The 13,038-nt window shown below is 34.5% G+C and overlaps 1 protein-coding gene across 1 annotated transcript in view; it reads right to left on the bottom strand.

Moving 5' to 3' along the window:
* Nucleotides 1–1,596: 1,596 nt before the first annotated feature.
* NSUN2 (NOP2/Sun RNA methyltransferase family member 2) overlaps nucleotides 1,597–13,038 on the bottom strand; it is a 33,384-nt gene continuing 21,942 nt past the window's right edge. Inside the window, exons 13-19 of the mRNA XM_027869082.1 lie at nucleotides 10,598–10,809; nucleotides 10,103–10,195; nucleotides 8,773–8,908; nucleotides 7,559–7,639; nucleotides 7,139–7,277; nucleotides 4,786–4,825; nucleotides 1,597–2,615 (exon numbers count right to left, since the gene is read on the bottom strand). Coding sequence (XP_027724883.1) covers nucleotides 2,252–2,615; nucleotides 4,786–4,825; nucleotides 7,139–7,277; nucleotides 7,559–7,639; nucleotides 8,773–8,908; nucleotides 10,103–10,195; nucleotides 10,598–10,809 — 1,065 coding nt within the window. The 3' untranslated portion in view covers nucleotides 1,597–2,251. The remainder of the gene's footprint in view (nucleotides 2,616–4,785; nucleotides 4,826–7,138; nucleotides 7,278–7,558; nucleotides 7,640–8,772; nucleotides 8,909–10,102; nucleotides 10,196–10,597; nucleotides 10,810–13,038) is intronic.

Raw genomic sequence — 13,038 nt, 5'->3', positions numbered from 1 at the left:
TTTTCATAATCTGGGCAGGTGAGCAGTAGGTTTTGTTAAGTACAATACTAAATCAATTAATAGATTGTTACTGGAACATCTCTGAGCTTACTATAAGAGGATGCAACTATAAAAAATAAAAAACTTACAATTTTAATTTGTGATCAAATTATAAGGATATATCCTCCTAAAGGTGGAATTAGACATAGTAATAAGACAAAGATGTAATGTAAAAGTTTTCTAATTAAAGTAGTAAATTTTGAGAAAGCAACACAATTACTGTTTTTTCTAAGAACTATATACTTAGGTATGATTGGCTTCCAAATACATCTAGTATGGAAAATTCAAGCTTTGAGTATGTTTTATTAGTAAGTTCTCAAAATTGGATTAAGGATTTTATATATAAAATTATATTGATAAAGAAAGTAAAATTATTTACCCATTTTTAAAGTTATCTGTCTGATAATTTTAAAAGACAGAAAGGTCATTTTTACAAGTTAGACCCTCATGATTTTTAAGACTTCTTTTTTCCAAACTTCATTATTTTATTATTTTATTTTTCCCAGTTACATGTAAAAACCATTTTTAACATTATTTTTTAAAACTTTGCGTTATGAATTCTCTCCTTTCCTCCCACCCCACCCCCCTCATTGAGAAGGCAAGCAATTTGATACAGGTTATACACATGTAGTCATGCAAAACATATCTATAACAGCCATATTGTGAAAGAAAACAGACAAAAAAAGCCACTCAAAAAAATAAAGTTAAAAAAAGTTAAAAAAAATCTGTATTCAGATACCATCAGTTCTTTCTCTAGGAATGGATGGCATTTTTCGTCCTATGTACTTTAGAGTTGTCTTGGATCACTGTATTGCTGAGAATTGCCAGCTCATTCACAGATGAGCATCTTAGAATACTGCTGTTACTTCGTGCACAGTACATTTCACTTTGCATCAGCCCATGCAAGTCTTTCCAAGTTTTCCTGAGAGCATTCTGCTTATCATTTCTTATAGCAGAAGAGTATTCCATCATAATCATGTAGACAACTTGTTCAGTCATTCCCCAATTGATGGGCGTCCCCTTAGTTTCTAATTCTTTGCCCCAAGAATATATATTTTTGTACAGATAGGTCCTTTTCCTTCATCTCCAGTCATATAAAAGTTAATCCATGAGAGCTTGATATCACCAAATGAAATACTATAGGAAGGCAGTCTCAAGAGGGATACTTACAGTTAGCTGATGTGGCCTGAAGAATCAGCAAAGGAAGCAATCAACATGGAGAACCAAGAGGAAAAGTTGTCATGAAAAATGTCATGAAAGTTGTCATGAAAATCATGAGAAGAGAGTATAGAGTGTAACTGACAATGTCAAAGGCTACAGAGATCAATGTGAGGACTGAGAAAAATCCATTAAATTTGGCAAGTAAGAGATCACTGGTAACTTTGGAAAGCAGTTTCATGAATAATGAAGTTGAAAGCCAGATTGCAAAATTAAGAACTTGAAAGTTAGAAAAGCAAGTGGAGGCACTAATAATAAAAACAGAACCATATAAAAGATTCAGTTAAATAAGATCATTTTCTACTGGTAAGCAAAATCACAATAAATAATAAACTATTCTGAGAAAAAGTTTGCTTGTCCTTTATTTCAAAAGGTACAATGATTACCTGAAAACTCAGATATTAACCTCATTGCATAAAAATGTACCACTAAAATGTACAACTCACACAATTATTAAAGCAAACAACATTTTTCATAAGGGTTCATATATATATGTGTGTATATATATATATACACACACACATTTATGTATGTATGTATGTATATGTATGCTCGTATTTTAAAAATCATTAATGAACCTTAAGATCCATTTATCTGTACTTTATAAGAATTCTTTCCAATGAATATAGGCATAACACAAAAGGGTTCTAAAAAAAGGAAAACCCATAAGCAGTTTTATTCTTCAGGCTTCACAATGGAAATAAAATTTTACTGGTGCAAAGTCCACTGCCAGCAATAGACACACCAAAACCAGCAGTGTCATAAAAACAAAGGAGCCAAGAAAAGCAGTTATTTTATAAGCAGCTGAAAAATATCTCTTGCTAAGCTCCACACAAGAGTAAAATGAGGGGCTGTGTATGATGATGTTCATGCCTCTTGTAATATATTTTTAAAAATTTATTTACAAACAACTCAAAGTTCCAGATTTTTAACTCAACAAAGCAAGACAGGCAGATGCGAACTAAAAAGCACTGAGTCTTTGGTATTATTACGGTCAACACTGGGTTTCATTTTCAGAATCCTGTGGCTTGTCATTTCCTGTTTTACTCTCTGGTTCATCAAGCGCACTTTCCAATGGTTCCTGCATCAATTCATCCAATTCATCTACCATTTGTGAATCTGAGTTGACCAATTCTTTTGTTCTGCATTCCATATCCATTTCCTTATCTATCTGCTTAGCAATGGCCTGGCTCTCCTCTAATTTATTTTTAGACTCTTCTTTTCTCTTCTCTCTAAACACCTCTACTCCCATCATCCTTAGGTAATGAAGTCGTTCATTCTTGGGCACAAAAGCACGAATTGAAGTCTTTCCACGCCATCCACACAACACAATAGGACACTGAAGAGTATCTGGTTTCCTGTATCCAAAATGTGAAAATATTTCATTTTTTCATATGAACAATGAACTACAAAAGTCAAAAGATGTAGTATATGAGGGAACAGCAAATATTGTCAATGATTTTATAGTGACTTTGCCAAGTTTTAAGATGTCCCTTCCTTTAGCCTCCCCAAGATGAATTCTATGAGAATACAGTGGAAGGGAAGGTGCTAAGCTGTGATGATGGGGGCAGCTCCTCTGTAGGAAATCCCTATGCCAATGGAATCATAGGTCCAGTCTCTAATCCCTATGCTGAACTAAGAAACCAATCAACAGATCTCAATGGACAACATTCTTAAGGAAAAAACAATCCAACCCTACACTTTTTGCACCAAAATACTTATTATGGGGGAATACTGGTTAAAAAAATCTTTGCCTGATATTTAAAAAAAAAAACAACTTTGAAATTTCATGGTGTAGCGACCTCATAGTGAAGAAATCCTCACTACCAATGCAGATTCGCAACTCTTCTTCAGATTATACGGTCTTAGAATTCTAAGATTTTCTCTTTTGTCCCATTCCCTTAGGAGTTTCCCCCCCTAACTTTTTTATTTCTGTTAATGAAATGACTTTTCCCATACTTCAGAGACAACTTCAATTTTTTCCTCTTTCTTACATTTCATTCAGATAACAAATCCTGTCAAGTTTTCCACAGAATGCCTCACTTACCATCCCTTTCTATCTGTTCCCACTGCTATCATCCTAGCTCAATTCTTCCTAATTGGTTTCCTCCAATGTACCTAAATAAGTGCCAAACTTAAGGTCTTAAGATATTGATTTCATCATATCACTTAGCCCACTTTAAAACTAATGCATTTTTTGTGTGAATAGAATATAACCCCAAATTCCCAAACCTAGCATTCAACCAATGAACTTACTTTTCACTACTTGACATTATACAAGCCCTGTTCTAACCACATTAATCCTTGTCTCCTGGATATACCATATCTTGTTCACTCCTATTACTATGCAGCTCTGATTACCCAAATCATACACATCTTTCAAGATTTAGCTCAACCAGGGGCAGCTGGGTGGCGCAGTAGATAGAGCACCAGCCCTGGAGTCAGGAGGACCTGAGTTCAAATCCAGCCTCAGACCAAACACTTGACATTTACTAGGTGTGTGACCCTCGGCAAATCACTTAACCCCAATTGCCTAAAAATTAAAAAGATTTAGCTCAACCTATACATCTCTTCAGTAAGGTTCTTTCACAGCTCAAATGTACATTAAAATCTCTTCTGAATTTTTACAGCACTTATTTCTTGTCAGTACTATATGCTTTGGTATTTAATCACATATTATCTTGTAGTTTATCATTTCTACAAATCTCATCTGGGTTTCAGGGTCCTAAGATCAGGAGCCAGGCTTGAGTTACCCTCATGGCTAGCATTAGCAGGGTGCACAGACAATCAATAATTTCAGAACACACAAAGAGATAGTGATAAAAGCTGCATCTCATTAGTAGACCAAGGGAGGACTAGCAGAGCCTATCCCTGGTCAAGCCAACAATAGGAAGAATGATAAAAAGGGATGAAAAAAACAACTATTCTAAGATTTTGAAGCCATTTTCTAGTGATTTCCTAATAACTTGTAAAGTACTCACTTTACTTTTGTACTTCCAACCTAAGAACCTGCTATTCTGAGCTGAAGGGAATAAAAAAAGGTGCTGTTTCCAAGTTTATTAAGCCAGGTAATGTCAGAACACCCTTAGTTTGCAGTTCTATTGCTACTCACCCAGACCACATTCAAAAAGAAGAAATAAAATTCTTTTTAAGACATTATTAATTTCTCAAAGAATTTTCAAGATTTATTTCTGCTTAAAGTTCTGGGAAATGATTTTTCTTCTAGAGTTAACTAAATCCAGAGGCAGTTTTAAGCTGGCATTTTTATCAAGGTGCTCTCAAAATGCATTGGTAACAGCTGTTGACGGCAATACATATGCTAACAGAGCTGGATAAAAGTTTAGTTTTCAAATGTTCCCAGTAGTGTTCTGGAGAGCTTTACAGAATTTGCCTTTCAAATGATTTTAAATAAAATTTCAAGATAAATGACAATCATTCAAATTCCTACCACTTCAAAATGCCCTCTCACAAATGAAAACTCTAAATCCTCCACCTAACCATTTAATCAAAGGACATTTGTTTACTTACTGAGCATCTGGTTCATATTTCAGGACAATGCTTCCTTTAGCTGGAAGAGAAACCAAAGACATTTACTAGTACCATTTCTAGCTTAAACAATGTCAGAAATTATTTGGTGACAACCTACAATGTACCCAGCACTATGGAGGATAAAGACAAAGTATAAAAGATGGACAATACCTTTAAGAAGATGTTTATGACACAAAATATTCAGACCATATAATACACTATAAAATCAAAGGGCAAAATGATGGTACAGATATGCTACAGGAATTCAGAGAAAGGGGAGATTAAGGAAGGATAGTATAGTCAAGAAAAGCTTGGATATTTCTTAAAATATGATGAGGTACAACAAAGTCAGATTACAAAAGGTTTTGAAATTCACACAGAGGACTTCAGATTTGATGTTGCAAAAAATCTGATGGTGATTTTTTTTTTGAGTGGGGTATTAAGATAATAAAGATAATATTTTAGGATCACAGAATCTCGGGAATGGAAAGAAACTTAAGAGGTCAACGAATCAAACTTGTATCTGAACAAAGACTTTCTACATAATCCAATACAACAAGCTTTTTAATAAGTACCTAATATATGTAAAGCACTGAGCTGGGTTCTGTGGATACAAAGACAAAAGAAGACAAAAAACAAAAAAAAAAAAACAAAAACAGTCCCATATACCAAGAAGCTTATTAATACCAACTGATTTTACAAACCAGGACATTACATACATGATCTCATTTGCCTATGAGATAGTTACTGTAAGTATCACTTGCTCCATTTTACAAATTAGAAGACTGAGGCACAGAGAAGTTAAGAGACATGACCACAATCACAGAAGAGAAATCCAGGCCTTCTTGATTCAGGCCTATGAAATGCTGTCTTTAAACAAACTTGAGAAAGTGCTCATCCAGTCTTAGCTTAAAGACCTCTACTGAGGGGTAAGGTACCTAACTCCTGAGGGAGATCATTCCACTTCTGGATAGCTAATTGTCAGGAAGTTCTCCTTTACATCAACCCTATATCTGCTTCTTTCCAATTTCCACTCATTACTGCTCATTCTGTTATGTGGGACCAAGCAAAACAAGTCTAATCCATCTGAAGGAATATCTGGCAGCTACAGGGGCAAGACAGAGTCAAAGACCCTGGAATCAGAAAGGAGAGCTAAAATGTGGTTTGTTGAGGAGTGCCTAGATTAAGGTGATAGAAGAGGGAATCAAAATAGATGCAAGTGAAGGAAGAACAAAACTTGGCAAATGACTGGGTATAGGGAATGAAGGCAATCTGGCACTCTTAAGAAGTTCTTGTCTATATTAACAGGCAAGTGCATGAAATATAAAAATTAAAAACAAACTGTAAATAAGGCTCAATTTTATGCAAGATCTTCAGTACTTCTTAACTACCTTGCACAGAGGATGTAATAATTTTTCATTTTATTTTATCTAGATAATATTGTTCAAAATGTCAAATGAAACATAGCTTAAGGTGAATATTTACATATCTTATTTAATTAAATGTTTACACATAAGACTGAAGCTTTGATCGCTTTGTTTTATCGTTCAGGTTCCTTTCTCACTTCTAGATTACTTAGAGATATTTTAAAATAACATATTCTACATGTCTTATTTCTATCTGGGGAGTATTTTGTTATTCTTACATAAAGCAAAAAAAAAAAAAAAAGAAATTACAATTTGTAAATGCAATCAGATGAATTTCAATCTGTGGTTAGGCTGCTGCTTTTGATTGCTAAGTTTTTTGGCTTGATATCCCACTGAACTATTTTCTAAGTAGCCTTTGGAGAGTTTTAGAGAAGAGAGCATCGAACAAAACTGTATTTGGCAGATGAAGATGCAACAAGAAAACTTGTTTGGGAAACTTTAGTCACTAATAAAGGGGTGAGTATAATTTAAAGTGGAAAATAAGCTTCTTGAAGGCTGAGACTTTCATTTTTGTCTTTGTATACACAGAGCATTGCTTTCCAAACTGAACTCAAAAGACCACATACTTTTTTTTCTTAAGATAATGCTAATGATAGGTGAGGAGTCGTGGTTGTCAAAAATCCACGTTAAGAGATCTTAGTTGCACAAACTTTGCTCATAAGAGTATTTTGGCTGGTACAAATAATGGTTGTGAGAAAAGTATTTTTGAGAAAATGGAGAAATCGGATTTGTCTAAACAAAGTGCTGGTATTAATATATTGATACCAATAAAGACAGAAAATAAAGCTAAAAACATGATATGATTTTAACTTAACATGAAAAAAATGTAAAAGCAAAAAAATCTGTACTTTCTAAAGCATAATGGCCAATCTAAATTAACTACATTTTGATTATATTTTTCCATAGTTTATATAACAAAAACTTACCCATATCCTTAGCTTGTTTGTGTGTCTCACTGCTAAACTTACTAAAAAATGGGTTTTCCTGAGTTAATAAAATTTTAATATCTTCTATACACACAACAATGATTCTTGAATTAATAAATGGATACAATGTGTATATTCCCTGTTGGAATAAAGAAAAGATAACCAAAATGTCATCATTTTCATCTAAATGAATTAAAAAAAAAAACAAACCCAACACACATCTTTCAAAATTAAGAAAGAGCTATCTTTGAATACTGAATTCTCATAAAACTCAAGTATTAAGTGTTTTCATTTCAGCCTTGGGAAAGATACACCTGAGGTTTGAAATTTGGCGTTTGGTAAATTAGTTTCAGCATTTAGAGTCTAGCTTTGCAAAATTTATAAAATTCTGTGACCAGAAATCAGGAATTTCAGAGTTACCTCTTGTGCCAGGCGGAATGCACAACCAAATTGTTCACCATCATTATTCCGAGACCATACTTTTATCCCTGTGTTAATAACCTGCAAATGATAAGAACATACCTGAAGGTTGGGAATTATAAAGTTTGAGGGTGGGTACTCAGATTCAAGAGGAAACATTTTCACTTTTATTGAGGGTATGATGGAATAAAATGGTTCCTGATTTGTCCTTTCTTTCTAAGACATAGATAAGTAGGGGGGGAAATGATGAAGCAGGCCTATCAATCATGAAATGGGGAATATATGTCAAAAACAAACAAACAAACAAACAAAAACCAGCTGCTCTTTTTTAATTCAAATGTGGTATCTTTCTACAGCATGGACTTAGGAAGGGTGGCTCAGAGTTCAATGCTTTACAGAAGATGCAAATGAGAGATTTAGAACTAGAAGGGACCTTAAGAGCCCAAATAATCTAAACTCCTCACTTTAGAGATCAAACTGGCCCAGAAACCTTCAGAGACTTATTTAGGGACAGTAAATTGTACAGACAGAATCTGAACCCAACTCTTCCCTACTCTCAATTCTGAGTTCTTTCCAAGGGAACCCGGGGCCTTTCAAAAAGGTGAGATTTTCCTACACATTGTATGTATTTAGTTAAGATAATTATGACAGAGAAAGATTGTGATGAGAAAGGAAGAAAGAAAGGAATAAAGGAATATAACAAAAAGAGCAGAAAGGCGACCTATGAATGCAAGTTTACGCTGCTGTACACTCTTCAGCTTCAAAGTAACTTTCCCCATCTCTTTCTCAGTGGAAGAAGTCATGTTACAGCCCAGTCTCAAGTATGAGACAGTCTAGTGATACAAGTTTTGAGAACCACATTATATAAAGGTACTAGTAAGAAATGATTTAGGATGGGCATCCACAAAATGTTATTTTAGTTTTATTTAAACTAATTTTTAAAATCTATAAATCTTAAGGTAAGTTAATTGCTAAGAACTCTGAAAACAACATAACAGATTTTAGTACTGTCAGTAACTTAATGTGGGCAGGGTTATTTCAATCCTAACACTTTCTTACCTAATTTAAAAACTTTACAAAGATAGTTCTTAGTTATTAACATTCACAAACTATATGTATATTTGTAGAAGTCAAGGTTTATTTCCAAAATAAGGATAGACATAAGAGGCAAATATCCTGATTTATACATTAATTATTAAAATGCTAAGTTATACCTTCATCCTCTCACTATTATTCAGCAGCACATTTCTTAGCTCCTTTGAAACCATATATAATTGTCTTTTCTTCCCTTCCTGGGTTCGAGTCAATAAATTCATCTTTGGAAATGAAGGCGATAAAGCATAAAAATTCCTGCAAACAAAACAATGTATTTTATATGTCTTGAGTTAAGAATTCAGTAATTTATGACTTCTTAAGTTCCAAACTGTTTCCAAATACATCATCTATGAAGAGATATGATTTACTTTTAAACACTTTATGATAACTTAGGGCTATTTTGCTCCTTAAATCACAACTGATTCCAAACTAAAGATTCATTTGTGCTATCTATGGCTGAAAGCAATTTTATTTTCATTTATGTAATAAAATGTCCATTTAAGAAACACTGCCTACCCACCATAACAGACCTAATCAATAGGACCAATAAGACCAGGAAAATGGCCCTGAGCAGCCTAGAAAGAGAATGTGCGATGGTAATGTTTACACATGGATAGCAAAAAGAAACTGTTAACTGACACCCCTATTAACATTTGACCAAGCACATTTCACACATCCCACACAACACCCAAGTTTTTAGGGATGCTTATGCAAGGTACTAATTATGAACTACCAGAGCATACTTTATATCTAAAGAAAAATAGAAAAGTTAATGATTAAAAGTAAAGGGAAGATCAGGTTGCTGCAGTTATCTAAGAAAACAAGGCTGGGCAATTAAAACCTTTAAAAAACCCCAATTATTAATAGGATTAAAAGCTGACACATTTTAGAAAAGTCTCCCAACAGCAATCTGAATACATTTAGCAGCTTTAAGAAAGTGTCAAATAAAACACAGTATTTTTACACATGATAAGAATAACTGATCTGAGAGGTTGTTTGATATAAAAGTAAATGCCAACTCCCACTTGAGGTGTGATCAGTTTAATTAATAAGGTCCATTTAAAAAACAGATAAAAGCATTTAACAGAAAACCACTTTAAAACTCAAGTGAGGATTTTGGTTTACAACACTAGAAAACCTGAACATTAGTGTTAAGAAATTATTATTAATGTAGGACACAAACTGTACTTTTTCAGATATTTGTTTTTATTCTGCTTCATATATTATAAATTTATTAACAGCTGTAGCAGTCACCCCAATATTTTTACCACATTAAACATTAACATAAGAGTTCCCATCTTATCTGAACTTAGTTTGATAGTCATTTCATTAAAAGGGTACATTAATATGATGTGTTTTATGATCTAACTCAATATGAGAATAACCTTTAGTTAATGATTACACATTATTTGTTAATTCATTAAAATAAAAACAACAAAGTATTCTTACTGGATAGGTGGAAATAATGGATCATCTTCAGGAATAAATACAAATGGATCTTCTTTAAATCCAAATAACTTCATTTTCTTTGATGGGGGTGGGCTAAAGCATCATGTGATAATACCAACAAATTTGTAATTAATCATCATGGTAATTAATACTATTTAAACAAAATACCAAAAATATGTTCTCAAATTCTCCTCTTCCATCTTTCCACACCCCTGATGAAATTCTGATTTTGACCAGACTTTGTCAAATTTATTGACTCCAAGCAAAGAACAGAAAAAATTCTTAGAAAACAAATTGTCAAGTACCACAAACTAGAAAATAGGAACTTATATCTTTAACTTCTATGCCAACTAAGTGTGTACTTTCTACTGCTCCATCCCTCCTAAAGAAAATAATCTAGCTATATTTTTTAAAGTGTGCTTCTCAGATCCCATCCAATTTAACACTGATGTTAGAAACTATAAAAACATTCATATGAGGATATAAACTGCTTACCCACAAACACCATCTTTCTTGTTTGTGTCACTCTCCAAATTCTGAGTTCTTTGTATGTTTTCTTCCCCCTCAGTCTCAGTAACAGGTCTGTCACCTGTTTCTGCAGAAGCTGTAAGACTTGTTTCTGTAGAGGCTGAAGCAGTCATCTCTACAGTGACTGAAGGGCTAGATTCTGCAGCTTCTCCTGCATCGATAGGAGATTTTCGCTGGAGCTATCAGAGAACCATCAGAGTTAGTAATATATTTCACATATACAGAACTTCAACTTGTATTAGTGTGCAAATCATCAACTTCAATGCAAAGAATCAAGGTTAAACTGGACCTTGGTCATCAAATGACCTATCTCCCTCATTTAACCTTAATTTGTTATTTTTCCTAATAGCATTAGTTTGAAATACAGGTATTATGAACTTAATACAATCTAAACTTAATATAAACTAAACCTTTCAAGTGGGAAATGAGCTCCATCCCAATATTGCCTACGAATAAAATGCAGCAAGAGTCTGAAAATTAGTGCTTGTTTTAATGAGGAAAAACTGAAATGCTTGCATGCCTATGATTTAGAGATAGTTTAAAAAATAAAAAAGCAAGCACATCTTATGCTTCTGTACCTATGCCATAAATGCATATGACCCTAAATGATTATAGCAGGTTCTCTGGGGAATCAAGTCTAACAAAATGAAGGGGTGGGGTACTGGTGTACAAATGTATGCTACACACATATAAAAAAATGGGAAACCAGTGGATATAAATCATTTAGATATTCAAAAAGTCTCTAAAACTGGGCTTCTTAAAATCTTTGTGTCATGGATACCTCTGACAGTCTACTGAAACCTATGGACCCTTTTCTTATAATATTTTTAAATGTATAAAATAAAACACATGGGATTACAAAGGAAACCAATTATACTGAATGCAGCTATCAAAAAAAAAAAAAAAAATACAGTTTCCAGATTAAGAGCCCCTGCTTTAACAGTTACAAACAGCTAACATGCAGGTCATTCTGCCACAGTCTATATGTAATAGATGCATATTGTCTTTGCAAACTTTGAATTTTCATAAGAATGAGAGTAAATTCATCTGAAAAGGAGAAAAAAATGTTTCTCAGAAATAAACTATAAGGAATTATAAGGACTTATTTATTTATAAAGAATTTTGAGTTAACATGGACAACAGCTTCAATTCTGCTTTTGCAAAACACATCCAGAGGCTCTTCAAATTTTCTTTAAAGTTAGCAGAAATCATTTAAAATTATATTTTAATGAAGGCATTTCTGTAAGGGACTGAGATAATATAGCCCTGGAACAGGGCAGTGGCAGGAAGCACTGCACTGCAGTGAGCTCCCCTCAAACTCCTCCAAACATCCAGAAAATGCACCAAACGGAATTCTGGTGGGGAAACCCAGAAAAAGTTACAATGAGTCCTTTGTCCAGCCTAGTTTGGCACAGGAAACAGACAGGGGAGTCTTTGGACACTGGGCAGAGGTTATGAACTTACCTGGGTATGGAGTTAGCCCCTAGTGAGGGCCATACAGTAGCAAGAGGAAGTCCCAGACATGCAAGATATCCCCAAACCCATTATGGGTCATAGTGAAAGCCAGACTAGTGCCAACTAGCAGCCTGGTGTCCTATTATCCAGTTCTGGGTCACACAGGAGGGTGGGCGGCATCCATGGACAGTGTTAATGTATCAAAAAAGGAATACATTCAGAAGCCAGCGGCAGCAGTGAGGTGGCTCAGAAACTAGGCACAAAGCAGGGCTTCACTTCTGGCATACTGCCTAGGCAGCAGAGGAATAACCAAGGCGGGAACGCCAGATCAAAAGGAATTCTGCCATTCTGAACCAAGAGAACTTCCCAGGGGTCGACGTCCAGCAGAAGTTTGTTGCTCAGCCCTATACCTAGGTCAGAATTCACAGTGCTCAGATGAAGGGGGTAGCAATCAGACTCTGTCCTGTATCAGATCACTTTGGGCACTGAAAGTTCCCAGGTCCCCAGCCTATGCCTGAGATCAAAGAATAACACAACAATCAACAACAGGAAAGCAGCAATAGGACCAGCCCAGATCTTCCCTCTAGAAGTGTGGCTGACCCTAGCCCTGATATCAAGTCCAAAGTGAGGAGGGAGGCTAGAAGAATGAGCAAATAAAAAAAAAAAGAACCCTACCATAATAAGCTACTGTGGTGGCAGGGACACTCTACATACAAAGGCAAAAAGAAAATGACTCCAAAACATCTACAAAGAAAGCCTTAGAGAACAACACGGCTTAGGCACACTGTCAATTAGAATTCTTAAAAGAGATTTAAAACAAGAGCTTAAAAAAGTTACAATTTTTTATAAAACAGAATGAAAGCACTTGAGGAAAAAATTTGAAAACAATTTAGCTCTACAGAAGAACTGGAAAGAGAATTAACAGCTTAGTGTAAAACCTTGCCCAAGCAACA

Source organism: Vombatus ursinus, unplaced genomic scaffold (assembly GCF_900497805.2).
Source record: "Vombatus ursinus unplaced genomic scaffold, bare-nosed wombat genome assembly UNPS02014791.1, whole genome shotgun sequence".
NCBI classification, from domain to species: domain Eukaryota; kingdom Metazoa; phylum Chordata; class Mammalia; order Diprotodontia; family Vombatidae; genus Vombatus; species Vombatus ursinus.
Note: the sequence above shows the minus strand (reverse complement) of the source record. Positions and strands in the feature narration are given on the sequence as shown.